At 37.4% G+C, this 27,790-nt stretch overlaps 3 protein-coding genes across 4 annotated transcripts in view; 1 reads left to right on the plus strand and 2 right to left on the minus strand.

The window, feature by feature from the left end:
- Positions 1–5,705: 5,705 nt before the first annotated feature.
- Positions 5,706–19,095, minus strand: LOC132114406 (docking protein 2-like). Its single transcript, XM_059522482.1, is given in 8 exon segments — positions 5,706–7,122; positions 7,341–7,516; positions 13,079–13,181; positions 15,565–15,732; positions 16,225–16,356; positions 18,929–18,988; positions 18,990–19,043; positions 19,045–19,095. Coding segments are annotated over 8 exon segments (1,725 nt in total). The 5' UTR covers positions 19,081–19,095; the 3' UTR covers positions 5,706–6,126.
- Positions 19,096–23,422: 4,327 nt separating this feature from the next.
- LOC132114410 (solute carrier family 23 member 2-like) overlaps positions 23,423–27,790 on the plus strand; it is a 194,158-nt gene continuing 189,790 nt past the window's right edge. The window contains exon 1 of one of the 2 annotated variants that reach the window (XM_059522488.1): positions 23,423–23,434. The gene's annotated coding sequence lies outside the window, so the exon portion shown is untranslated. The remainder of the gene's footprint in view (positions 23,435–27,790) is intronic. The other variant, XM_059522490.1, reaches the window with a different exon arrangement.
- On the minus strand, positions 24,662–27,532 carry LOC132114411 (kazal-type serine protease inhibitor domain-containing protein 1-like). The gene is made up of 4 exons (XM_059522492.1): positions 26,892–27,532; positions 25,728–25,888; positions 24,990–25,137; positions 24,662–24,898 (listed from the first exon to the last, which is right to left on the minus strand). Exons 1-4 carry the CDS (start codon positions 27,391–27,393, stop codon positions 24,813–24,815), a joined length of 897 nt encoding a protein of 298 aa, XP_059378475.1. The 5' UTR covers positions 27,394–27,532; the 3' UTR covers positions 24,662–24,812.

The following is a 27,790-nucleotide window of genomic DNA, read 5'->3' on the forward strand; positions in this document are numbered from 1 at the left end:
AATCAGCATTAAAGTTACCTCTAGGTGTAGGCTGTTATAACTGTAATCATCCATTTGTAACCTCAAAGATTGCACAGAGCAAGATAATCTACCATTGGCTGTCGTCCAGTTTTTATGTTATTCATTTAGATCTCTTTACATCTTCACTGCGAGTCAAGTACTTCAAGAACTAGATCATGTGCATTTGAAGAGATTAAAAAATATATTCAACTCAAGCATCATATCAGAGGGTGTTTCTAACACTTTAAAAAAATTAAATCATCTTTACAGTGACAGTGACACCTACTTTGCTGTCATCCTGCATGACATGCAGTGCGGAGGGTAGAAGTGATCTGGTGAAATGGCTTTAAATGCCATACATTTAGCTGTCAGAACAGCATTGCTCCAACACCAGGGTGTTAGAGGAGAAATTCTTTCCATTTTCCGATGTCACTGCACCAGACGATGCAAGAGCCAGATTGAAAGTGCAGTGGACACCTTGATATGAACGTGCAGTGAGTGAAGGCAAAAACAATGGATTCTTCAGTCATCTCACCCATCAAAAAGAAATGTAGAATGTAAATTAAAGTGCATAGAGATATGACAACCCCACTGTGTGCATAAGAATCTTTATACTGTAAATAGTGTAATCGATGGTGATGAATTTGTATTTAAAAGGCATTGCTCTTGGATATGAAACGGCTGTTAAGTTCGGCCCAATCTATTAGGTAGTTGCTTATCATTAGAAAGTGCCACTGGTAAATTGGATCCACTGGAGCCAATTAAACACTCCAAGACACTGAACGCTGCACATCCTCATGTATTTATTGATCAGACACAATTGCTTTAAAGTGGGGTTATCAGAGTTGTACGGCACGCTTCTCCCCCTTCAACAACACATGTACTAAACATAGTATATAGTTAATTATTCTGAGAGTTTCTACTTCCATTAAAAAACAAGCTATTATTTCTATCTGGGAAGCAATTTATTATTCCAGATAGATATTTGCCATTTTAGGAGATGCTTTTATGTAAAGTGGCTTACATTGCACTAATTAAGCACAAAGCCCGTTGGATAACCTGGGGTGAAGTGTGTTGCTCAACAGTAAACTCAGTTCCTCAACACTTCACTGCCTAGGATTGAACATGCAACTTTTATATTAGGTTTAAACTTATGGCCGCCTTCACTAGTACTAGCATCCTTGAGTACAACACCATATTCTAAATGATATATATATATATATATACATATATATACAGTACAGACCAAAAGTTTGGACACACCTTCCCATTCAAAGAGTTTCCTTTATTTTCATGACTATGAAAATTGTAGAGTCAAACTGAAGGCATCAAGGGCTATTTGACCAAGAAGGAGAATGATGAGGTGCTGCGCCAGATGACCTGGCATCCACAGTCATCGGACCTGAACCCAATCGAGATGGTTTCGGGGTGAGCTGGACCGCAGACAGAAGGCAAAAGGGCCAACAAGTGCTAAGCATCTCTCTGAGAACTCCTTCAAGACTGTTGGAAGACCATTTCAGGTGACTAACTCTTGAAGCTCATCAAGAGAATGCCAAGAGTGTGCAAAGCAGTAATCAAAGCAAAAGGTGGCTACTTTGAAGAACCTAGAATATGACATATTTTCAGTTGTTTCACACTTTTTTGTTATGTATATAATTCCATATATAATTCCACATGTGTTAATTCATAGTTTTGATGCCTTCAGTGTGAAATCTACAATTTTCATAGTCATGAAAATAAAGAAAACTCTTTGAATGAGAAGGTGTGTCCAAACTTTTGGTCTGTACTGTATATATTTGTGTGTGTGTGTGTGTGTGTGTGTGTGTGTGTGTGTGTGTGTGTGTGTGTGTGTGTGTGTGTGTGTGTGTGTGTGTGTGTGTGTGTGTGTGTGTGCGCGTGCGTGCGTGTGTGTGTGTAATTTAGCAATTAATAATAACAATAATTCAATATATTATAAAAAATATATAATCTGTTTTAATTCAATAAGTGAACTGTTGTTGTTGATTTTTTTATTCACATTAAGAATTTGAAACAATATGTAAGTTTGGGCACCCCTGATAATTATCATAATTTCAATTTATAATCTGTTGGTTTTCTGAAGCAGCAAAAAATTTGTGCACCCCAATGGAATAATGACTTTAATATTTTGTACAGTTCTAACAGCCACTGATAAGTCCCTAAATTCTGGCTGCAGGTATTTTGGACCATTCTTCCTTGCAAAATCTCTCAGGTTGCAAAAAAGTCAGGTTTGATGTCTGCCATGCAGCCACAGCCCGCTTGAAAACAATCCATAGATTTTTGATGGTGTTCAAGTCTGGGGACTGGGATGGCCATTCTAGAACAGTGTAACATGTGCATTAATTCCTTGGTAGATTTGGAACAATGCTTTAGTAACCCGCTGAAACAATCAATCCCGGTGTAACCTTTTGACTGAAACTTGAACATTGTTCTTGAGAATCTGCTGAAACTGGAATCCATGCGACCCTCAACTCTGACAAGGTTTCCAGTACCTGTGCTTGTCACACTGCCCCACAGCATAATGGACCATCCATCATATTTTACAGTGCAGGGAGCAGGTTCTTCTTCTGGAACGCTGTGTTCTTTTTCCGTCATGCAAAGCGCCTCTGGTTCTGACCAAATAACTCTATCTTAGTTTCATCTGTCCATAGCACATTATTCCAAAATAATTCAGGCTTGTCCAGATGCGCTTTTGCATACCTCAAATGACTCCACTTGTTGGCAGTACGCAGAAAAGGCTTTTTCTGCATCACCCTTCCATTGAGCTGTTCCTTGTGCAAAGTGCACTGGGCTGTGGAACGATGTAAAATGACATTTTCAGCAGCAAGATGTTCTTGGGTCTCTTTGGGGGTCTGTGGTTTGTCTGTGACCATTCAAACTATTCTTCATCTTTGCCTTTCAGATATTTTTCTTGGCTACCACATATTTTCTTTCTGTTCCTGTGTGCTTCCATTTTCTAACTTTCTAACTATATTTCTGACTGTGAAACCTATGTGACAACATTTTGTATCATTCTCCTAATTCATATTGATTCATATTGTTTCTAGGTCATTAGAGAGTTCTTTTTAGGCTCTCATTTTGCTACTTTCCCATAGAGATCAAGGAGAAGCACAACTAGCAATCAGCTACCTTAAATACCCTTTTTCATAATTGGTAGCACCTGTGTTTGCAGGGGTTAATGTTCATTGAGTCAATCAAATCAAATCTTTTTTTTTTGTTTGTTTGTTGTTGTTTTTTTTGCAATCAATCAGCATTAAGTGACTACAGGTATTCAAATCAACTGAGAGGGTGCCCAAACTTTTGCACAACCTATTTTTCACTTTTTATTTTATTTCTCACACCTCACATTATTATGCTTTCTCTTGAAACTGAATGGCATAGCACTACAAACTTTCTTTATAGAGGTCACATTATTATGCAGCCTCAGAGGGGTGGCCAAACTTTTGGTGTGTGTGTGTGTGTGTGTGTGTGTGTGTGTGTGTGTGTGTGTGTGTGTGTGTGTGTGTGTGTGTGTGTGTGTGTGTGTGTGATTTAATAATGTGTATATAATCTATAACCTGTTTATAGATTTTTATATCTATAATAAGTTTTTTTAAGTTTTACTATAAAAGTCGAGAGATACACAGGTGTTATTGATCTTACTGTAGACAGTGTCATATACATTATGGTGTCAGTGTTGTATCACTTTACATCTTTACATCTAAAAAAAATAACGCGTTGCCTTAGTATCAAGTCTGGTTCAAAGAAATCGTGGGAATTAAACATAACGTGGCATGAGGATGATGATCTTCACCTAAAATAAGCTGGCAGCACTCTTATTTATTCAGTAAAGGAATACTAAGCACATTTCCGTTACATTTCAGTTGATTTTTCCCCCATTAATTTCAAGCTTACCACTGAATACTCCAAGTCGATTTCTGTGCAACAATAAGAGAGAAAATATTTTTTTATTAACAAAAAATCAACACCCCTGAAGCTTTCGACTCTCTCACAACCGGGCAACCATGACCCCTATCCTGCAGTGTTTCTGCAGAAGCTCGCCATTGAGGAGGATCAGTGCCCCCTGCTGTTCAAACCTATTTTACAAGGAACAAGGAACTAGGCCAGTGGTTTTCAAACCTGTCCTGGGAGTACCCTACAGTCCTGCACATTTTGTATGTCTCCCTCCTCTATCACACCTGATTCAACTCATCGTCTCATTAGTGGAGACTGCAAGATCTGAAGTGGGTGTCAAATAAAGGGAGACCTACAAAATGTGCAGTTCTGGGGGTACTTCATGGAGAGGTTTGAGAAGAGTTGGTGCTTAACAAAAGTTTCATATTTTTCATCAGAGTTCATCTCACAATAGACTCCCAAAGCAGTAATAAGTGCATCCGTGTGTACTGTATTTACGTTATAACGTCTGCACCAGTTTAATCAGTTAATGAGTGGCAAAACTATGCTAAAATGTTCCAGTAGCAGAATGACACCACATCTCTCTTCAGTCTGATGGCAGCAGATAGCTTTAAATTGCAGTCATGTTTGTTTTGAACTATATCCAGCCTAATTACAATGATAACAATACGCTGTATGCATTTAAAACATGACCAGTGTGCAGTGAAATACATAAAAACAATTAATATAATGTGCAACGCTGTTCATATTTTTTGGAATGCTCTGAAAGAAGAAAGAAACTGAAGTGATGAGAGCTGTAAAGTTTTTTACAGACTTTAAAAGTCTCCAGACTGTGTGGGACTCATGAGCCGTGGCAGGCAGGGAGCCCCAGCAGCATCCTTACAGGCTTGCCCCAGTTTCCCTCTATAAGTCAAGTTATTATTTTTCATGTGTTCCTCAAAAAAGGAAGCCTGTGAGAGGGAAAGTCAGAGTCTGGCCTGAATAATACAATGACACTTGGCAGAACTCCCTTGTCCATCATTAGCAAGCAGAGGATTGGGTGATGGACGTCATGCATTTTGGGAGAGATCTGCAGGACTTTAATTACCTGTGTGAGCTCTCATCACAGTCCCGTAGAAATGAGAAAAAAAAAAAATCTAAATTGCTCAACCATGTCTTTGTAGATAGTGAAGGTCATAGTAGATCCAGTCGTATGCTATTAGGACACTTAGTGGGGAATTCACTGTGAATGCACTGCGCCTGCTGATAGCGCAGTTTTAGCAATTGTGGTTATGCAAATCAGTTAACAGTGCAAACACGTCCACAGAATTTGTGCTGAAAACAAATGATGCCCATCTTTAGGTTTGGTTCTAAGCATCAGGTTGTGGAGAACACAGCAGACTGAAACAATCTGACTTACAGATTCCGAGGCCTGAATTGGTTCTTTAAAAAGCTAAAGTTTTGTGAATGAAATGTTACATTTATTGTGTTTATTTATTCATAAAATTTTATATAATCAGACAAGCCTACGTTTTTTTTTTTGTTTTTTTTTTTTTTTTTTTAAATTGAGTTTAACCTCTAGCTAAATGCACTGAATTGATGATGCTAAACTATAGCGTCACTTTTCACCTGCTGTGTTTCACCTACTTGTCTTATGTGCTAACCACCCACAAAAAAAGAGTTTATTTCCAGAAATCTTTCTGGAACTTCTTTTATATATATTTTTTATTTTATTTTTTATTTTTTTATTGTGATATTTTAAAGTTAAATTTTAGCACATTTGGTTAAAGTAGAGATTTAATGTTGGAATGGAATTTAATTGTTAATCATATTGACCAGCATGGTGATATTTATTGAAGATCACAGCTTTTTGAAGAAAAATAATGCACTATTATTCATACTATGCTATTTCACGCCTAATTCATATGTATTTTACGGTCTCCACTCATACCATTTTGTTGGATTTCTGTGATGGTTAAGTTTAGGGCCAAATTCCTACTAATTTGCCACCTCATAAAATACATACGATTTTTCACAAATCATATGAATTTGTACAAGTGAGGTTGTACGAACTCATACAAATGAACCACCTTTTAAAATATGTACAAATTATTGTATATCAGGTTGATCCATATTATGCACATTAAATGATTAAATATTTAATTCATTCATTCATTCATTCATACACTCATATATATTTAACTTCATTGAACCCTTTAGATTCTGAAGCAGTCTTTAGTTAATCTTTTGCACTCCTTTCACCATGATGTTATCGTATGGTGAACTCTCCTCTTCCTCACTGTCCTGCTTTAAAAGCAAGGCCCTCCTTGGAGGTTTAGGAACCGCGTAGTCATCTACAGAAGCATTGTATGGATACTCGTGACCGCTCGGATCCATTACTGTGCCCAACATCTTCCAAGCATGACCTTTAACCTCCTCCGGTTCATCATAGAGTGATAGAGGCCCACTTAGGGCCACACAGCATCCCTCTGGTTCATCATAGATATGCTCCACTCTTTTGTAAGAATGCGTTTTTCTGTTTTGGAAACGGGATCTGATTGCAGTTTCATCTATAATGTCATAAAGTGGTTCTGTGTTTTCTATATTGCCTTTCTTGTCATTTTCACAGCTGGGCTCTACAAAGATGGTTGAAGGGTTTGATGTGGACAAAATGTCTCCCATAACATTCTTGGCAATTGTGTCAAAGGGCAGTGAGTAGTCAGAGTCCTCAGGGTTGGAGCATGTGGAACGGCGGTCTTTTGGTTCTCTCTTCTCCCCTGAACTTCCCCGATCTGGATCCAGTGCCATGGCCCGGGAATACATCTCTTCCTCACTGTTGACTAAAGGACAGCTGCGGAAGTTCTTGACCTGGCTCTTTCGCGGCGGAGGCCTTGTGTCCAGGGTCAGGCTCTTGACTCCGGTCAGAAGCTTCTCTGCAGGGGTTTCAAGTCTGGATTGCTGAGCGTTCTGGGGTTGTTTGTGTCCGTCTCTGATTGCCCCCTCAGTCACCATACTGTAGATACCAGGATCCTCTGCCACAGCTCTCATTCGAGGTGAAGAGGGGATGGTATCTCGCTCCCCACTTGATATCTGCTTCTGAGGTAAATTGACTCTGTGTAGATTGATGGCGGCCTCTACAGATTGAAAGATGGTGTTTCCTTGCTTTGTGTCGAACTCAAAGTTGCCTTCTCCAGAATCGCATCTTCGCCCAGCCTCAAAGGAGAATGTCGCCTATTTGTTGAGAAATATTTGTTGTATTTATTTATATACCCAGAAGGGAGTCTGGACATCACAAATGTAAATCACATAAACCTAAATATCTTATTATGTCTTTTTACAGTGTAATATCCTCATGACTCTACTTGGCATTAGGAATGACAAGAGAGCACACAGCCTTCTGGCCTCACTAACATTAAATGAATGACTGCAGATCACTGTCAAAGCCATACCTTATCTCTTCCGAACCTGCGGAGGAAGCGGTAGGGCCAGGAGTAGAGAACTTCTCCCGTCTTAGGTTCCTTCAGAAGGAGGCTATCAAAATCAGTCCGTAACAGCACTGTTCCTTTCAGGCTGCACCTCTCAGAAGCCTCCGTGCGCCTCACTGTCACTTTAAAGTCTTTCATTGCTGAAGATAACAGGAAGGAAAAGCTTTATAAATAATGTGCCAAAAGAACACAACAAATATCAACCAGTTGACACTCATTTTCAGATGAAAAACAACAGTATATTCAGCACACCTGTTGCCTTCTGAAGGCTTATGTGCAATTGCATCTTTCAAAATATATTTAAAAAACTCACTACAGACTAAATCTGATAGGTAAACACAAATGGTTATGTATAAATGTATATAATCATATAAAATGCTTTTCTTTGTGAATTAATATACTGATTTCACGTATTTCAACTCTTTTTGGAAGCAGATGGTACGTATCAGAGATAAAATTCTCAGATATTCAAAGCAGATTTATTTGGATGTGACATGTACACAGCATAATTGTTTTTTCACACAAGCGTACAGATTTAGAACATGCACTGCTGAGAAACAAGCATCTTATTAGATGTCCCTAGTTAATAAAGGTCAACACCCCATTCGTTACTGCTGAGCTGCAGGTTGAACTGTGTGGCGCGCATGATTCTGCTGCTGCTCCAGAGGGATTGTCTATTAAAGGGCTCGCCATGCAGAAGTTTTTCTACACAGGAGCAGACATAGGTGATGAAACTCTGTTAATTTCCTGAGGTGAAGTGTCAGAAGGAGATTTTTCTCAGACAAAACAGACGACCCATAACACTGGGCTATTAATTCAGGCTCTGCACAAATGTAATGCAAATATGGATGTTTCTCAAAGTCTGATTTAATAGCATTTATTATCAGTAGTTAAAATTACTCTCAAATATATGATTTTGTTATTATACTTTAGAATTTTAAAATAAATAAAGAAATAAGTTAAGAAATAAATAGGAAAACAATATTTGGGTGTTTAATTTTTATCAGTCATTTTAAGGACATTTTGTTTTATAGCATTTTCTGTGGAAATTGCAATTTTTAACTTAAAGTCCAGGTTTTTTTAAGCTTTACCATTACAGTTTGATTGGGAATTATACATAATAAAAGATTCTGTCACTGCAAGTGGCAACCTCACGCTCTCTCTCTCTCAAGAAGCCCATACGGAAGTAACTTAAACTGTAATTCATCGACTGGCCGCTAGAGGCTGGCTGCAAAAGGGAGCAAGTCCCATAGACTCCCCATGTTAAAATGCCTGACTTTACAGCAAAAAAAAATAAAAAAAAAATAAAACCTTGTTTTACAGCCAGGTTCAAAAACATATTTCGGCCTATATTACTAATTTTGCCCTTCATGACAACTGTGAGGGGGGTGATTTTTTTATTTTTTTTATAACTCATCCGTATAAATTATATTAAGCCTTAAAGTTCTTTAGAATTAAAGGACCGGCCATTTGAGTAGTGACAGGTGGATTGCTGCTGCTGTCACCTCGATCCAGCTAGGTGGCCGTGGTTTCAGCAACCAGCTCCAGCCTTTTTGCCCATTTTTGATTATCCTGGAGTGACGTGCAGTGACGCACTGCCAAGATGGCGACTGCCACCTCCGCCAACTTTTGGCTTCAAAATTGCTCTTCGGAAACCAATGGGTGACATCACGGACACTACGTCCATGTTTTTATACAGTCTATGGGCACGGCACGGTACAGCTCAGTACGGTTCACTTTTGGTGGGTTTTCCTCTGGGTACAGTACCTGTTACCTGGTATTTTAGTGGTACGACTCGGCTCGGCTCAGTACGGTACATGATGGCACAGCTAGGCTCGGTTTGCTTTTCCACTGCACTGTATCACTTGGGCGAGATTATTAATTTCTATATTAACACTGCCTGTACTGCCGCGACTACTGAAAACGTTTTCATTGCGCGTAGCCCCATGAAGCTCTCACTCTCTGCCCCTCTGCTATCAACAAGAGGTGTGTCTGTACTTCCTCAACAGACAATGACACAGACACTTTTTGGTTGTTAAAAAAAAAGTAAAAAAAAGATGTGCTAGTTCAAAACAATTTTGAATGCAATGGTTTTGAACGAGAGCACCTTTTTTTAACAACTAAAAAATTTTGTGGTCTGTTGCGGAAGTACCGTATTTTCCGGACTATAAGTCGCACTTTTTTTCATAGTTTGGCTGGTCCTGCGACTTACAGTCAGGTGTGACTTATTTATCAAAATTTATTTGACATGAACCAAGAGAAATTAACTAAGACAAATGAACCAAGAGAAAACATTACCATCTACAGCCGCGAGAGGGCGCTCTATGCTGCTCAGTGCTCCTGTAGCTATACTGAGCAGCATAGAGTGCCCTCTCGTGGCTGTAGACGGTAATGTTTTCTCTTGGTTCTAAATAAATGCGACTTATAGTCCAGTGCGACTTATATATGTTTTTTCCTCATCATGACGTATTTTTAGACTGATGCGACTTATACTCAGGTGCGACTAATAGTCCGAAAAATACGGTACAGACGGAAGTACAGACATTCCTCTTGTTGATAGCAGAGGAACAGATCCAGCGCGAGCTTGATGGGGCAACGCGGAATATTTTAGGAGTCATTGCAGTAGAGGTGGTGCAACTATAACGACATGTGAATAATCTCGCCCACTCTAAAGCGATACTAAACTGCAATGGAAGCACAAACCGCACCGAGCCATGCCGTGCCAAGCTGAGTCGTACCACGCAGTGGAAAAGCACCATTACAGATACTATTGTAGTTTTCTACAGTTGTAGTAATTGGCTTTTATTTTTATATTTCCCGTTTCCAGGTTTCATTTAAAATTTAGATTTTATTATTATTAGTATTAGTACTATTTCGTTTTTTTTTTTTTTTTTTTTTTTACTTTTCTTTTATTTCAAGTATTTCAGGTTAGTCATCTGTTCAGATTAACAGTCCCTACACAGCGTCCACGGCTTCCCTAAGCATGGGATATCTGCTGAAGGGGACTTTACTGACAATAATCGCTCATTCGGAACGTCATCAAAGAAAGTCAATGACAGGGTCACTCAGATTATGATATAACAAATACATATTGTAATTTTTTGAAATACATATAAAATACATACCCAATCTTGTATCTAATAATTATAGTCAAAATGTACCTTACATGTATAGACTATTAACAGATTATAGTGGTTTTATCTCGTCTGCTTTCTTTCCCATGCATCCTCGGATCATCAGAGCACTGCCCACGAGTTTATGGCTCACACTAAAAGCAGTACGTTGGTGCCTGGTTACTAAGCACCAAAGCTTGCATAATTATGCCAATAATCATACTAGGAAGGGAAAGAGAGAGAGAAAGACAAAGATAATGACAAAGACTGCAGTGTGGTTTGGAGGTATCTATTTTCCGTTTGAAACGTGGCTACTCCAGCCACAATCAAACTTCATTGAGAGGAAGTGTGCCTTTGCAAAGACAATGCTAGCTTCTGTTTGCAGGTGTCAGAACAGAAGCAAACACTCTGCTCCTCTCAGCAAATGAAAGAATGGCACTTCCTGCAAAAGAACAAAAAAACCACACTATATACAGACTTTTGTACAAAATAAGACTCATTTCCACATTTACATCCTGTTGTCATGAGCAACAAGTGGTAAGAGTCATATGCGATATTCTCTCTCTGTTTTGCTCTACATTTGGCAATGCACCAAATTCACAGCAACTGTTTTGTGGTTGTAACCCCCCATTTCCACTCTCTTTCCACACGACCTAATTTGCATAAGACTCTATCTTCCTCCCTCCAGGTGTGCACTTTGTTCGGGAGGTTGTAAATTAAAGGTACATACTTTTTTTTCTGATACTTTTTAACTGTAGTGTAATTTTATTCTGTCAAGCTATACGTTTTACGCGTGTGACGAATCTGGCATCAGAAGTAAATTGGCGGAGTCAAGAGGAGTGATACTTTCCTGACCTAATACTACTGTTATGTGGTTTCATATACTACATGATCTGCTGCGGTTTGATGTGGTCTACAGTTTGTTAGTATAACTAATTTCACCTTAGGGTTTGATTCATTGACGATTTTGTGTTGGTTGTGAAAAAGTTGAATCGTGCATTAGCATCTGTCTCTACTGTAAATAAGCAGTAGTTTTATAGCCTTACAGTTCTCTTCTGATCACTAAATTCCTCTCACACACTGTTGCCCTGCTGTCGCTTGACATAACAAGGCCTTCTGATATTTAAAGTGAAACAGATGGATTTGATAAAGTGTCTGAATCTGAATCTCCCCCAAGCCCGACACATTCCTGTGCGGAAAGAAAGAGACAGACTGCTGAAGCTCACACAGACATATGGGCCAACTCTTTGTGACAGAAATAAGTCAGTTAGACTAATGAGATCATCTGATAGCTATTTCTGAATGCAGGCTAATATAGTAATATAATCATCCATGATTAAACAGTCAGAGTTGTGTTCAAGTGCCCAATAAAGTTAGACAGGCTGGGGCAGATTGCCTGGCACCTGTGCTGCATCAGTGATATATGGTTTTATACATCCACTCCTCCTGACTGCGATCTTGCTGAAAGCCACAATGTGAAACATGTCCACTGAGGACTTCTATCTGTATTTCCATCTTTTGGGAGGCGATTTAACTAGACAAAGACAAAACAAATACCAAGACTTTGAAGATAATGCAAAGTTCAATGGATTCATCCTATAGCCATGCAAAAACTACTTAAACTGAGGCATGTATTATTAGTAGTATTAGTATTATTATTAATAAAAGCATAAATTCCCCCTATTAGCATAAACATTATCAGGGCTGTAAGGTTTAAATCATTATTCAAAATGCTTCTAATTTGCAAAATGAAAATGTCATTGCATATAATATTTTTTTTCTATTTAGTTTTTATTTATTTATTATTATTATTATTTATTATTATTATTTTTTTAACCAGAATATGAAATTTGTTTTAAAATGTAAAAAAAAAAAAAAAATGGGGGGGGGGGGGTTGATAACATCAGACAATTCTGAGCATTCACACATCTGCTATCACTATTTGCAAATAATTCCAAAGAGCCAAACTACACTCCCAAAATAATGATAGCACTTACCCAGCATTACTGAAAACAAAAAATAAAAATAAAAAATGGATGTAAAGGAAGTCAAACAGGTCATTGAACAATCTTTGAGAACGGCAGGATATTACGCATTTACACAGATAGTGGTCAATCTGCAAAAACAAGGCGGACACTGAGTTATTTTTTTTCCACCACAAGAGAACAGAGATGAGCCACAACTTTCCACTACGCAACAGAGGATTGAAGAAGTAAGAGTTGTTTCAATACTAACAGAAAATTTATTAGAGGTGTCAGACTAGTGAACAACCCTATCTCAGTGTAAGCATGTCAGTTTGTAGAGATGGATTACCAAATTAGTTAGTATTTACCTCTATTTATGGCCATAGGGAAGGGTATTTTATTCAGTTTTATTTTTATTTTTTCTCACAGAAACTGGCAGATGATGAGCTGGCAGTGTGACCTTTGTAAGGTACTTCACCAGATCTCTAAACCCAGCACTCATCCATCAGAGCAGTTCCATGAGCAACTCCTTTTGTGACTTTAGTCTTATTTCCATTCATATTAGTGGTTTTGGAATTATTATGTTGTAATTTTGTGGTGTTGTACACACTATACACTTTCTTACCAGTTTCTCTGCTGCAGTAGAGAGTGTTGTCTGCCATCGTGGCATCATCAGATTCAGCTTGTAAACTGTTTCCTCTCACTGCGCCTCGCTCTGTCCAGCTCATCTACAACAAACCCAAATATACAGCTGTTTATATCACACAACACAAACTTTAAAAATGCCTTACATTGTTCACTTCAGTAAGCCTATAATACCCATACAGCAAAAAAATGTATATAATAATTATATATACTACAACTATTTATAAATATGTTTAAAAAACTAATATGATTGTCAGACACAAAATTAAAATCAATTAAAATTAATCACATCAAAATGAAAAATGAAAATATACAGATAAAAGATTTCAAATAATTAATAAAATCAAAAATTTTATATGAGTAATACTAAAATAACACAAAATAAGCAATCCGCTCTAATATGGTGATCACAGGCAACCGCGGGCAATCCTCAAATCATACGATTCACCTACGTGCATAATTTGTGTAAAAACTGAATTGAAAATTACTTGCACAGTATTTTTTTTAAACCACAGATGGTGACAGATAGGCCAAAGTCCTGCAGTGCAACTTTAATATGTATAAAATATACTCTTTTTCACACTTTTCACTCTAACAGCAAGTGTCATTTTCAGTGGTATGCGCTATGGAAAATATCATTGCACTTCTTTATTTTTGCACCAGCTAAAATACTGTTAAACCTCACCACAAGACTTTGGACAAATGGCCTTTGTTGAAGAACCGCTTTCTGAGCTAACAAAGTGATCGTACTTTGTTGCACAACAGAAACCTTCTCAGTATAAAGCCGTATTCATCTCCCCCAATGCATTACATCCATCCATCCATCTATCTGTTCATCTGTCTCTACAGTTTTTAATTGTATTTAATAAGTTAATTATCATTACATTTTTATTTCAGTCTCCTTGCATTCAAATTTGAATTGCAATTCAGCTTCCTGTTTACAGTAATTGCAGTAACTGAACTGGACATTCAGGCAATCTCTATTCAATTCTGAAAGGTGCACAATTCATCCAGTCAAGCGATATCACCTGGGGAAATACCACAGGAGCAAACCCAGCCATATCTAGGGATCAAAACATTATTCCAGCCAGAACACCCTTAGAAACCTCTCACATGTACTTCAGAAGGTGTTAATATGTAGTTCATGGAACTAAAGAGAAGGATTTAATTAAAATGCGTATATATGTTAGCTGAGTATGAGGTCAAACTACTATGTCATACTATACTGCTGGAGTTTTAAAATGAGAATTTATAATTAGAGAAACTTACATAAGGTCAACCCTTTGAGTACAGGCTCCTTTGCTCAGAGCACACTTCTTAGCCCATGTAATGTCACAAAGCATTCAGTTTAACCCATGGCCAGAGTGGAGCAAGAGTGAGGTTCTTCATGTTGTAATCGTCCAAAGAGAGCTGATGCACTTTTAACATCCATTAAGTCAATGTTACTTGGTAGTTACTTCCTTTATTTAGACTATAACGGTCACTCACAACACAAATATATTGTACAATAAGATATGAAAACAACTTCCTTTCTTTAACGAAAGAAAAAAAACACAGTCACTGGAAACAGAAGATCTTCTTTGCACAAGCATTAACTAGAGCAGCATGAGAAGCTCCGTGAGTCACAAGAGTAAGTTTCTGTTTAGCTATGAAGGGCTTTTACATCTGCTGAGGTGACAAAAAAAAACCTTGGCAAGCTGCTGCATTTGAATCCTCGCGTCTGCAGAAATTTTAACATTAGGAGTTGACAAGATTTCAGTAAAGACAATATAGTCTTAGCTGATGGCCGAAGTAAGCATAAATGTCTGTTAAACTGGCATGCAACAAGATATTCGCAAATGCAACTAGAGTTACGAAGCCTAGAACAAAAGACAGGACCAAACCTGGAAACTCTGATATAACCGCTCTATACTTTTGCAATCAGGTGTCAAATCAGGGTTTCTGCAAGATTTTCAGGCTCAAATGTTAGACTTTTATGATACCATTTGGTTCTTACTGATCCACCAGTTCACATTTACAGCTCTGTGTGTTTGCAGGGTAAAAACATTGGTCGATTTCCACATTGGTCTGAACAAAAACAACCCCAATACTGTGTTCTTACAATACCGGAGACTGCAGTTTCAGGACCGCATTTCTAGGACCACATTTCTACTAGGACCCTGTTTTTTTTTTTTGTGACAGTGCCTTCTAGAGAATTCTATTCCAACAGAGGAGATCTGAATCAATCATCAAACAAACAGATGCAAAGACGAGATCCATGTAGACATTCCGTCCCCAAATTTAAGCCTTCCTGAAATCATAATTAAGACTTTCTTGTACAATTTAAGACTTTTTAAGGCCTTAAATTTGATACAACTACATTTAAGACTTTTTAAGACCCTGCGGAAACCCTGAAAGTGAGGCACTGCACCACAAAATTCCAAAACAGGAAAAAATGCAGATGTTTTCAAAAGCAGTGTTAAATACCGGAAAGGCGATTTCACAGAGTCTCTGGATCCACTCGTCAAGTTCAACTGTCTCAACGGCAAAAACAAAGGTCTTTTCAGTCGTCTCCACCAAAAAAGGTCCACAATCCCGTGGACAGCCTTCGACATCAGCCTCCGAAACGCGAATGCAGTCATTCATTTTTATCACCTGTTTAAAAAACACACACACACGCACACAAAATGAAACTAAAGAACTGAGGTTTAAAAAAAAATGTATTCAAATTTTTTGGGACAACCTTATTTACTCATAATATGTCTGTAATAAACTGCTTAAATATTTTGACAAGTTGAATCTGTTTCATACACATCAGCATTTATATGCTACAAGATGTCCAGATTTTCCATTTGAGTGGGTAGGAATGGATCATTATCCATTCGCATTAATTTCAAAAGATAGCATTTTTGTGAAGGGAATTTTTGTCATATTTCTTAGCAAAAAGTGTAAACAGATTTAATTGTACTTCCTGCAAACTGTTTGTACATGTCCGCCCACGCATAAACCATGTGCAAGACCCCCCACCGAGTTTGACTGTTTATGTACCATGGCACATCACAGATCTACATCACTCTCCTCAAACATGCCACATCTTATTTATGTTTGTAGTACAGGGAAAATTTGAGCTCCACAGGTGTCGCTCACCTTTTTGTTTTCCTGTTTGCGGTTGGATCTCTCCAGTGTGCTTCCAGCTCCATCTTTAAACTCAAAAAACTCAAGGCGAGAGATGGAGCAGGTGCTCTCTCGGTACAGCACGGACCAGACCTTTCGCCATTTCTGAAACAAAGAGGAGATAAATGGCTGAAAGTGTCATACTCTCAGTTGTTTGCATTGTCTGCATGAAAAAATGAGAGAAATTAAACTTATGGACCTTATTATATTTCAGGATGTCTAATAGCATACAACATTAAAAGAAAGCACCTAACATATTACAGCCATAAAATATTGTCTTGTGACAAAACTTGATTCATGTGTTGATGAGTATCACTGGGTCGTATGATTTACATTTCGAACTTTTTCCCCAAAAAACGAATTAATCATGCACAGTCCTATCTTAAAATCTCATCTTAATGCACATTAATCACACTATCATAAAGCAGCCAGAAGCAGGTTTAATATTTTGGCCATTTTAATGTGGTGAAACGATTAACATACTTAGTATTTTTTATAATATTAATAGTATCTTTAATAACATGCCTGTGTTTAGAATCAAAGTTTAAAATCACTGTTATAAAATAAAAAATATATATATATTTAAAACATTGGCATAGCTTACCCCAAAAGATGTGACACACTTTACCCCACACTATTTTGTTTGTTTAATAATCAATTGCTTAGTCTTTAGCCAAATAATTTACATAGTTTTATAAATTAATGTCTATTTTAAACCATAAAATCGTGTATGTCCAAAATTTACATTGACATGCCAAAACTGTTTCTTAAAGTTATTCACATGCATCTCTAAGTCACATATGATGATCCCTTTTCTAAATATATGGATAAAAACAATGCACAGCTAGATTGAAGGGGTGGCACGTCTTACCCAATGACACACTTTATCCAACTCTTCCCCATAGTGCAGCAAATCTAGTTTTCATAATGTCAGTGATATTACCAATACATTTGCACTTTAGCTTGTTTTTTTACCCTAAAATGGGAAGTGGTTCCCACAATGACAACATAAATATATTTAAACTAAAATTCACCAATTTGTCCAAAGGGAAATTGTGTATAAATATCGATAAGACACACATGAAGAATACTGATTAAGATCATGAGAATTTATTCCAGCTTTAACATTCGCTCAAGTGTCTGAGGATTGTTGGATCATAGGAGCATCAATTGACAGTGTTATTTCTCAGTCAGGAAATAACCTTAATATGATGTAGAGTTCAGAGAATCTCTATAGTACGACAATCCCAATCATTTCAGAGAAATTCATGCCCTCATCCAGCACCATAATCTATTACAGATGCAACACCCTGCATTTGGTTTCCTAAAGAGTCAACACTGATCCTGTTGCTAACATTAGCAAGAAGACTCCAGAAGCTCATAAGTCCTCTAAATTATGCCAACAGGTTATTCCTCTACTGCAGTCCCATATGGCAGAACCAATAATATTATCAGTGACAATCAATCAAAATGAAGTGAAAATGGTTTTAGATGAGAATATGAACAAGTTAAAGTGGATCACGTTCACAGTTCAGGAAGTTGTTCATGACACTGCCAGTGAGCTTAATACAATCCACGAATTTCTCTTTTATTGTAATTGCTCAACTAATTTTGAGTATTTGGCGACAAACATGTGGTTCAAATTAGGCAAAGTTAAGGCTGCTAATTGAAATTTATAAGCCCAGCAAGCTGCACACAAATTTATAAAGTAGAAGTATTTTTTTTTTTTTTGGCATTTATCTTTTTCAGTCACTTGTGAATTGCAATATAATTTCGGTCACAATGGCACACATAAAAACACATACATTTACACCCTTATAAAAACCGGAACCTTTAATATCTGATCCCCAAATCTCTATTAGTTATTTCAGTATCGTATATATAGATGCAAGGAGGGTAAAACTAATTCAGCCAATCCATTACATTCCATTCACTGTAAAAATGTTGTAATTTTAATGCCATTAGACTGTAAATGCTACGGTAAAAACCTGTTAATTAGTTAATGTTAAGTTGTTAAGTTACTGCATTAAGTTGTTAAGTTACTGTTAAGTTACTGCATTAAGTTACTCCAGGATGGTGTTTTTTTTTTTTTTTTTTTTTTTTTTACAGCAAATTTTTACAGTGCATTTTAAAAAAGAGAAGCAACTTGAAGTGATCTATATGCTTGCACTGGAGTACTACCCAACATCCAGAGTACATTAGTGGTTTCTTTCCATGAGGCCTTAATGTTTGGATAGATCCCCAAAAAATAATTTTCAACCTGTTTTAATATTATATTATATTATATTATATTATATTATATTATATTATATTATTGTCTGCAATATAAACAGCTGCTCTGCAATTTTACGTACAACACACTCAGCATTATAGATGTTATACAGGAAATAAAAAAGGACCAACTGGCCAGTAGTATTTTGCAACAGAACATTTTGCAATTATTTGACATTAAAAAAATAGACAAGGATCCAACAAAAGGGGTTTTATAATATTCATGGATATCATTATTTTGTGGTCATCTACATAGTGGATCGGCTACATCCTGCGTTCAGGCCTTTAGTACAGCCTTCATTTTGTTCTATGATAGACCATTACCGTAAAAGAGGACGATTGTTCTTTGATATTGTCTCTTAACGTTCCCCCGCCTCAAAAGTCCCCAGGTAAATAAAGCACTTACCTTCCCAAACCGCTGCTGTTGTAAATACAGCATCCCCTTCTTTCTAATGTCCTCCTCCATTTCTCACGGTCTTGTCTCCAACCAAGCTCCTTAAGACTGTCTCATTTAGTGTATCACACTTCTGCTAAACTTGCCTGTGACGCAAACAGCATCTCCAAGTTCCGCCATATCTACTTCCTGTATACAGCCTAAAAGAGTTTAACACTTCTTTGCAGAGCTGTGCAAGAGCCAAAGCCACAATGATTACTTAAGATCATGAGTTTCCTCATGTTATTTAGTACCAAATGAAAGGAAACAGCATCATATTTGAATTTTTTTTCAACAATCGCAAACTTTTTAAACCCAGCAAATTAGGCAATTGTAGTAATTTTAGTATTATTATTTTTTGACTCCACAATGCCTGAGTGTTTTCATAGTCTTATATTATTTCAATGAGAATTTAAGAAATAAATAAATTTATTTATTTATTTTTATATTAAACGAGAAAGTACTGTTAGTAACGTCACGGATTTATATTTGTCACATAAGAGCTATTTTAAGTTCTGAGGTCTTATTTTGTCAGGGTTCGTGGTCAAGTGCAAACTTCCTGTTCTATGGTGTGTCAAGTTTCCATCTCTCTCACGTACACACACACACACACACACCAACTTTACCATCCAGACAAAGAGGGGTGCTTTACTGACCAGTCTGCATCTCTTTAGCAATTTTAGGATAGACAAAAACTATCAGTTAGGCTAATTATCATCTTCACAAGTTAAGTATGCCTTGCATATTAAATAATTTATTTAATGAACACAATGTCAGTAATAATCTTACTGTGTAACTAGATAATATTTGGCATGTATACATTTATTTTAATGTGAACCAAAGAACAACACTAATGATGAGTTTCTGTAAAGCTGCTTTAAATATGAAATAGTAAAAAAGAAAAGAAAAAGAAAAAACGTTTATATGCGTTTGTAGTATGTTATACAATTTGTAAAGGCCTCTAATTTGAAATGCATTTAAATAAATAGTACTAATCACTCATTAGGCCTCTGCCTTTTGGCTTGCAACCAGGTGGGAAGGAAGTCGACCGTAAGTTGAAGTCGGCCGCGTGTCGCCATCTTGTAGCAGAACTTCACTTGCGTTAGCATCCCATTGACTCCCATTCATTTTGGCGTCACTTTGACAGCGAATAACTTTACATCTGAGGCGTTTAAAGACTCCATTTGTCCATTATTTATTTCTAAAGATACACGACAATGTATAAAGGGCTCCATTACCTTTTATGTTACATTATGGCCCCGTAGAAACAGTTTTTGTAAAAATAGGCTATCGATTGCGTCATAACCACTCGACTCTCTGTCGCACAGAAATTACCATACAGACAGGAGGAGAAGCTCACAGGCAATCGGGGAGACGTCAAGAGAGAAGCCCATAGATACAAGCCCTGGCGTTATATTTTAAAATACTATACAAAATAATTAATCAGAATACTTACTCCTGCTCACTCACGCCAAAGAACTCCCCGCTCAAGCTCGTCGTCTCTGCACGATTAACGATGGCAGTTTGCACGCACAGCTACTAGAAGATGTACATCTGTCAGACAGGTTGCTGACGTCATCAAGCTTAGTTTGAGTCTGCGCGTCAGAAACGGAAGTGCTAAAAATCTCTAAAAATGGGCTTCACTTGTCTCAATTGAGTTCCAATGGGGTCGCTGTGTCCATTTCTTTTACTGTCTATGCTTGCAACATTAATGCAACACAAAGAAAAATAAGCTTAGTTCATGCCTGTGCAAAAGTTGCTTTCACGAAAATACAATAATGTGAGTGTTTTCTAGGTTCACCGCCACAGTATTTTATGTAGTAGTAAAAAAAAAAAAAAAAAGAGCATTACTATATAGTTAGTAGATTTTGCTGGGTGTTTTCTTACTGGTCCAATTTAAATGAGTAGTCACACCTTTCTGTTGTATTCAAATCTCTTGGTTAATGTTTAATTCGCTAAATTATTAAATAGCATAAAATAGGCCATATCGCTTAAGCATCAGCTCACATCTTCTCACCAAACTTTATCACTTCAGATGTCATTTTTTGTCTCTGCGGGATGAAATCTAAGCAAAAGTTTAATGCTTAAGGGTTCGTTTACACCTCAAATCAAAAATATGAACAGCCATAAATAGACTTACAACTAAGTAGTATCTTCTCTCCCCACTTCCCTCTATGGCCTCAGAACAGCACTGCACATGATCTGTCACCGCACTGCACACACATTTGATGAAATGTTTGACAATATCATCACACATTTCTTGAAAGCATAATTTAACGATGACCACTGACAAGATTAAACTATAGAAGAGTAATAAATAATAAACCACTGACAGACAAGACAGAAAAAGAAAGAAAGCTCCTTTCTATTAATGGCCTACTTCAACTTGTTTTGTAATGAGTCAACAACCCTTAACCACTAATGACTTCAGAAACGGTCAGCTTTAGATGTTCACCTCATCGGTTCATCTGACTCGTTTTTTTCAGTTTGACTGCCTGTACTGTTGCTCGTTTGTCTATTATTCTTCCTGAACATGAACTCCTTGTTTCCTATCTTCGCTTTATTGATTAGCCTACAATAAATCCACTCAGAAGAGTGATGGTCTTTCACACAGCACAAGGATCTCATTTTCCACAAAACTGGAAGGAAAGCAAAAGCATGGAAATGTTTAAGAATCTGGAACTGCTTTCCTTTATTTAAATCAGACAGAGAAGAAGTCTTTTTAAGTGGCTATCATGGTGAATGCAGTGAATGCTGCAGGGGGGGATTTGAGAGCCTGTGGTCACTGTGTTAGTTGATGGAGATCAAAAAGAGGGAAATGAACAATAGTCATTTGTTATTTTTTAATTCTTTGCCTTGCAAAATATGCTTTCCCAACCAACAATAACTAAATCTGGTAAGCTATATGAATTACGCCAGATGTAGGAATACGGTGGGTAATTGAATACATTATTGCTGGGACAGCTTAAGCAGCTATCTGACCAGGACTTTTGCAATGATTCATCTTTATGTGTTTTGGTTGTCTACTGCATTTCCTTAATTTCAGGCCTTTTCCTCAGTCTGTTCTTGGTCTCCATCTCTGTGCCAGTAATGTCTTTTCATGACAGAGGATATTAGCAGATTCTCTTGGGGAGAGATGGGAAGCCCCTCGCTGCTGGATCTGGAAGTTCACTCAATCCCCTGAATATTAACACTTCAGTTTTCCATAGAATTTGGGGGAAAGAAAAATAAGTGACAGCAATGAAACAGAAACCATCAACTCTCCTAAACTGCTGGAAACTATAGATTTTTGTCTTCGGGGCTGTCATTCTGAAATAAAAATCACAGAGCATCAGGAGGTAAAAACTTACAGTAAATGAATAGTTTACCCAAAAATGAACATTTGCTGAAAACTGATGCATCCTCAGGCCACCCAATAAACTTCATTTTTGGGTAAACTATTCCTTTAATCTGCAGTCAGAGACATTATTGGGGGTAGAACTAGGAATGTTGTCCCAAAACCTGTGACAAGGGGGCCCATGGAGATCCACATCCTACCCATGAGGTCAAAATCTTTAACACAACACATCTAGTAGAGGTGTTCAGAGTTTTCAGAGTGTTTGGTTGTTTAAGGCAAGCGGAAAGGCTATGTCCCAGGGTGCTCTCAGTCTGAAATGATTTAGAGCTTACGGCAGGCTAATTGCCTTAACAGTTGACTGCTGTGTGGAAGTCACGCAAATGTACCTTTAAACCACATGTTGTTACATTTGGTTTATTATGCAAACTGTTTTTGCAAAGACAGAATGGTGTATAACTCTACATCAGTATTTTTGCAGTAGAACTACTGTACAGTACAGTACATTCATTTAAAATTCCATCAAATGTTCTCCAATCCTCTTGATTAGAAGTTTGAAACATAGTGTCCAAATGTCTTTTACACAGTTTAAATAATGTAGCATCAAAAGCATAACCTAAAATTAAATGCAGCTGTTATCATAATTGCTCTGAGTTAAAGCCACCAGAAAACATCATGAGAGGGCAGAAGAGAGAACGGGGTTAGTAAGCTGTTATTCACAGCTGTTAAGTTCAATAAAGGCCTCTGTTCCAATAAAAGGTCAATTTAGAGGGTTAAGAAATGTTTACTCAATATCAATAAGTAGCCTGATGGTGTTTGTTGTATTTTCCTCAAAGAAGTCCAACCTGTATGCACATGTACCAAAGAATAGGATCCCTGTGTTTATGTCCTAAGACAGGAGATCATAAAGATATATTAAAGCCAGATGTGTGCTCAACTGCACACACACACACACTCAAAGGAAAGGCTGGTAAAAGAGAGATGCCATATGGAAACGTACTGTACATAAACTCAGAGGCTAATACACTTTCTGCTTTGAGTAGAAACTGATTGATTCTGAGGAACTGATTTTGATCAAAGGTCAAGCACAAAAGCGACAGCAGCAAGTCCTGAGAAAAACAGTGGCCTTTCAGAGAAGACTCTCAGTCCATGCATTTTAGTGGTGGGGATTTTTCAGTGACTCTGTCTTACATCGTTACGCCAGCATTGGTTGTGTTGCTTCATTGCCTTCCACTCTCTTGTGGCCTAATTGGATAGTAAAGTGAATTCATGCTATGAATTAGGACTTACTCACTGTTTTTCACCTAGGCTATATAGTAATGAAGTATGCATATTCAAATGCAGCCTGTGACTTTCTTTATGAATGAGTCATTAAACCTTCCAACAGAATCATAAAAAAATAACTGACTCATTCAGGAAATCCTTGGAGTAAAAATGGACAATGTAACTAGCACTATTGTTTGTAATATAAGTTCCTCAGTATTAAATTCTTCACTGAGATGTTGTATAAATATTACACTTTTTCATAATTACTTTAAAGGCTTCTGCTAACTATTCCTTAAAGAGACAATTATAGCATTCCATTTGAGTCCATTCCGGTTGCGTCAAAATGCTATATTTATAACATGCTAAAAAAAAAAAAAAAAAAGGGTTTCTAACCAAAGTGAAAAGTGTTGTCACACAAATAGTATTTTAATAAAAAATATAAAATTAAAAACTGCAATTATAATATGTTGTTATCAAAAAGTAGTGTAAGGGAAACAGGTCAATTTAGCTCAAAGGGAATCATTTAAGATTTTAAAGGGAATTTGAACAGAATCACCGTTTCACGGCTGATCACTGAGACGGCCTGCGTAGTACTCATCTTGTGTAGTACTCTCATGGGTTTACACGTGATGTCCGGCGTTGCCTATCAATTACGAACAACAAATTTGACAAATCTCTTCTCCGAATTGAAATTGTCAATAATTGTTCTAGTGGTGTTAATGTTGAAAGCTGTTCTGTGAAAGCGTTGGTTGGTTGGTTATCTTGCTTGGGACTTGTGGCACAGAATGTTATATGACTTCCTGTTGCCTTACTGAGGAATTCGGCTCGTGTTTCAACCACAGCCCTGATCGACTCTTTAATTTGTTTGGTTCGAGTCATTTCTGCTACAGTAGCTGTATTTTTCATAATCGTACAGCTATCATTCCAATTTCACGTTTTGTTATTCAACTTGTCACTCTGAAGAAGAACATTGGTGAAACAAAAGAGACATTCAGCTCCTGCAGCTACTCTCTGTACTGAATTTCACAGCTTCTAGCAGCTTCCAAACTACTCCACTGTCCCATTGTGTGTCTTTCATCCATTTTAAAGGGCTGTGCCATTCTCCATGTTTGATTATCCAGATGTAGAAAAAGCTCTGGAGGGGGATGTTTTTTTACAGGCTTACTACTTTTTTTTTTTTTTCGAGTGCCATGTCTCAAATTTACTGGCTGAAAGTAAAAAGACATTGTTGTTCTTGAGGGTGTTGGGATCTGAAATTTAGTAATAATCTCTGTCATAGTACTGTAATTGGCCATAGTTCTTCATTTCATTCATGTTTTGTTCCAAATAGGCAGACATCTCACCTGGGTAAAAAAAAAACATTATACTTTACATAAAGTTAATTGAACTGGAAATACTACTGGAGGCCATGACAGCTCAGGGTATATCTTTTACCTGGTGGCAGGACTCCTAAAATCGCTGTGGCTGAGACGTGGCCAAGCTTGTTTCGAGCGATGCACCTGTATGTGCCAGAATCCATCTGACTGGCCTCTTCAATCTGCAGCCAACTGGAAAGTTCATACTTCTGAGGGCCACCTCGTGACTACAAGAAAAACAGAGAAATCGAAAGACACACTTTTTCCTATCTACTAAGCACTGAGATCCATTTATACATTTGTAGTTCTTGACAAGTTCAATAACAGAATTAACCAGGAATGCCCTTCAGATATTGAAGCCATAAATACCAGCAGTAAATAATCAGACATGAATATTCCCATAAAATCTGCTGACTGGAAAAATCTGCATAATTCAGTGTAATGGATTTCAATATGGTATCATTAGCCAAAATAGCCAAAAATGAAAATGTACTCACCCTCAGGCCATCCAAGAATAGCATCATATAAAAAAAATGCCATCATTTAAATTGCTCACCAATGGATAATCTGCAGTGAATGGGTGCTGTCAGAATGAGAGTCCAAACAGCTGATATAAACATCACAATAATCCACATGACTCCAGTTCATCAGTTAATGTGTTGTGAAGCAAAAAGCTGCATTCACTTGCAGAGAATCCATCAGAGAGCAAGTGATGTGATGCTAAATTTCTCCAAATATGATAAACTCATCTACATCCATGATGCCCTAATCAAGGTTATATATTACTTTCCAGAGTTTTGGTTTGGAAGTACTTTACCTGAACAGATATGTGGGGATCATCACCAGGTAAAATAACCTCTTTTCCATCTTTCCTCCATTCCACTAGTGCCATGGGAAATGCAAACACCTCACAGAGAAATGCTATGCTGCTGCCCGTTGCATTGACCTGATTATGTGGCGGCACCTTGATTATGGGGACTTACCGGAAATAGAGAAAGAGAGAGAAAGAGATCACATTCTGAAGCCACTTCCTATGTCAGCCTGACCTGAAGAGCTGTTTAAAGGTCATAAATCTCCTCTTTAAAGTCACTGGGGAAATTATATGGGCTAGGTCCAAAATTCCCAAGTGCTGGCTGCCCAGAAAGAAAAACACTCACATCACTTGTGAGAAAAAAAATAAATAAATAAGAGAGAGACTAAATAAACATTTGAGACATCTCTCAAATTTCTTAAAAATAATAAAATAAATATTTGTTATATGTAACAGCATATGTAACATGATCCATGTTTACATTACAGTAAAAAAAATATTCCTAAGTTTTTCCTTTTATATAGATGTATTGAAAGTAAAAGACTAACACTTGTGAAGATGCAACTGCTTTGATAGTATTTGATTTTTACTGTAGAAATGTTGCAAACTTCTGTCTTACTCATTTTTGTAATTTGCTAGGTGTTGAACTTGGACTTTTTTAACAGTTTGTAAACGTGCGAACTTGCTTGTACAGTTCATAAAGTTTTGTTGGTGTCTGTGTCGAAGTGATAAAATAATTCATGTAATCTACAACATGGCAAGAATGAATGCATTTTGTGCCAAAGCAATGATAGGCCTAAATGATTGACGGTTTAGCCCTCATGGTTTGATGAAGAGCTCGATGTGTGAAGAGTTTTGAAAAAGTTACCTAAATATTGAGAAAAAAAAAAAAAAAACCTGTAATATGATTGATAACAATTTATTTATTATTAAATTACATTGGATATTGGTTGAGGGGGAAAGAAAACACTTTTAAGATAATTCTACCTTAAATAAATAAATACATATACTTTAGCTATACATAAATGTAAGAAAAACACTTAATAGTAAAAATGTATTAAAGATAAAATAATGGTAGGAAGAAAAAAACTTAAAGAAACAAAATAAATTAAGAAACACATACAAATATATATTGGTTGGAAAAAGATTATTTTTTTGTATTGTTAATACCTGTCCTGCACGGCCCGTCGCTCACATTGAGTCCAGGATTTGAATACGCCGCTTCTTTATATTTGCAGATGTTCGTGTAAGTTTGTCCGTCTGAGCCACACAGAGGTTTCTGGGACAAACACACACACTGGGCTTCTGGCTCCTCTGCGTCCGCTCCATCCGACCGGTCCAGTTTGCACTCCAGGTTCTCTCCGCACAGTCCATAATAGACGTTTCTCTGGCCGAGGTCACAGGTCTGTCCCTCCAGGTTGGCGCACTGAGAGCAGCAGCCGCATCTGTCCCGCTCCAGTCCCGCTCTACAGCCCAGCGGCAGCGGGCACAGCTCCGGCACACACTCCTCACACTCCTGCGTCCTGTTCCCCCCGTCAAACTCATCCGTGCCTTTGTAATAGTCAAAGGTGGCCAAGTCCTCGTCCATGTAGTCATCTTTGTAATTGGGGAAACCCTCTGCAGGTCCGAGGTTCAAAATCAAAACGGCAAACGTAACTATGTGCATTGACATCGTGAGAACTTATGTCTCGTGGCCAGGCTATGTATGCAATAAATGCAACTTTTCCCCTAAAGCTGCGGCTTCATCCCCGGCTGTCGTTCTGCGTGCCTCCGCGTCAGCCTCCAGACAGCCTCTGAAACCATCTGTGGCTGAAAGAAAATAAACACAGCTATCCTCCCCCATGACCTCACAGCTTCGTCCTATTGGATGCTATAGAGGTGCAAAAAATAAAAAAATAAAAAAATATATAATAAAATAAAAACCAACAATCATGGTGAATTTACAAAACGAAACATTGAGATTAAAAGAAGGTACCTATATTTTGTAAAACGTGCGAATAACTGCCACTAGGAGGCAGTAAATGTCTAAATTTAGTTTGTAGTTAAAAATAAATAAATAAATAAAATAT

This window comes from Carassius carassius, chromosome 34, assembly GCF_963082965.1.
Source record: "Carassius carassius chromosome 34, fCarCar2.1, whole genome shotgun sequence".
Classification (NCBI taxonomy): Eukaryota; Metazoa; Chordata; class Actinopteri; order Cypriniformes; family Cyprinidae; genus Carassius; species Carassius carassius.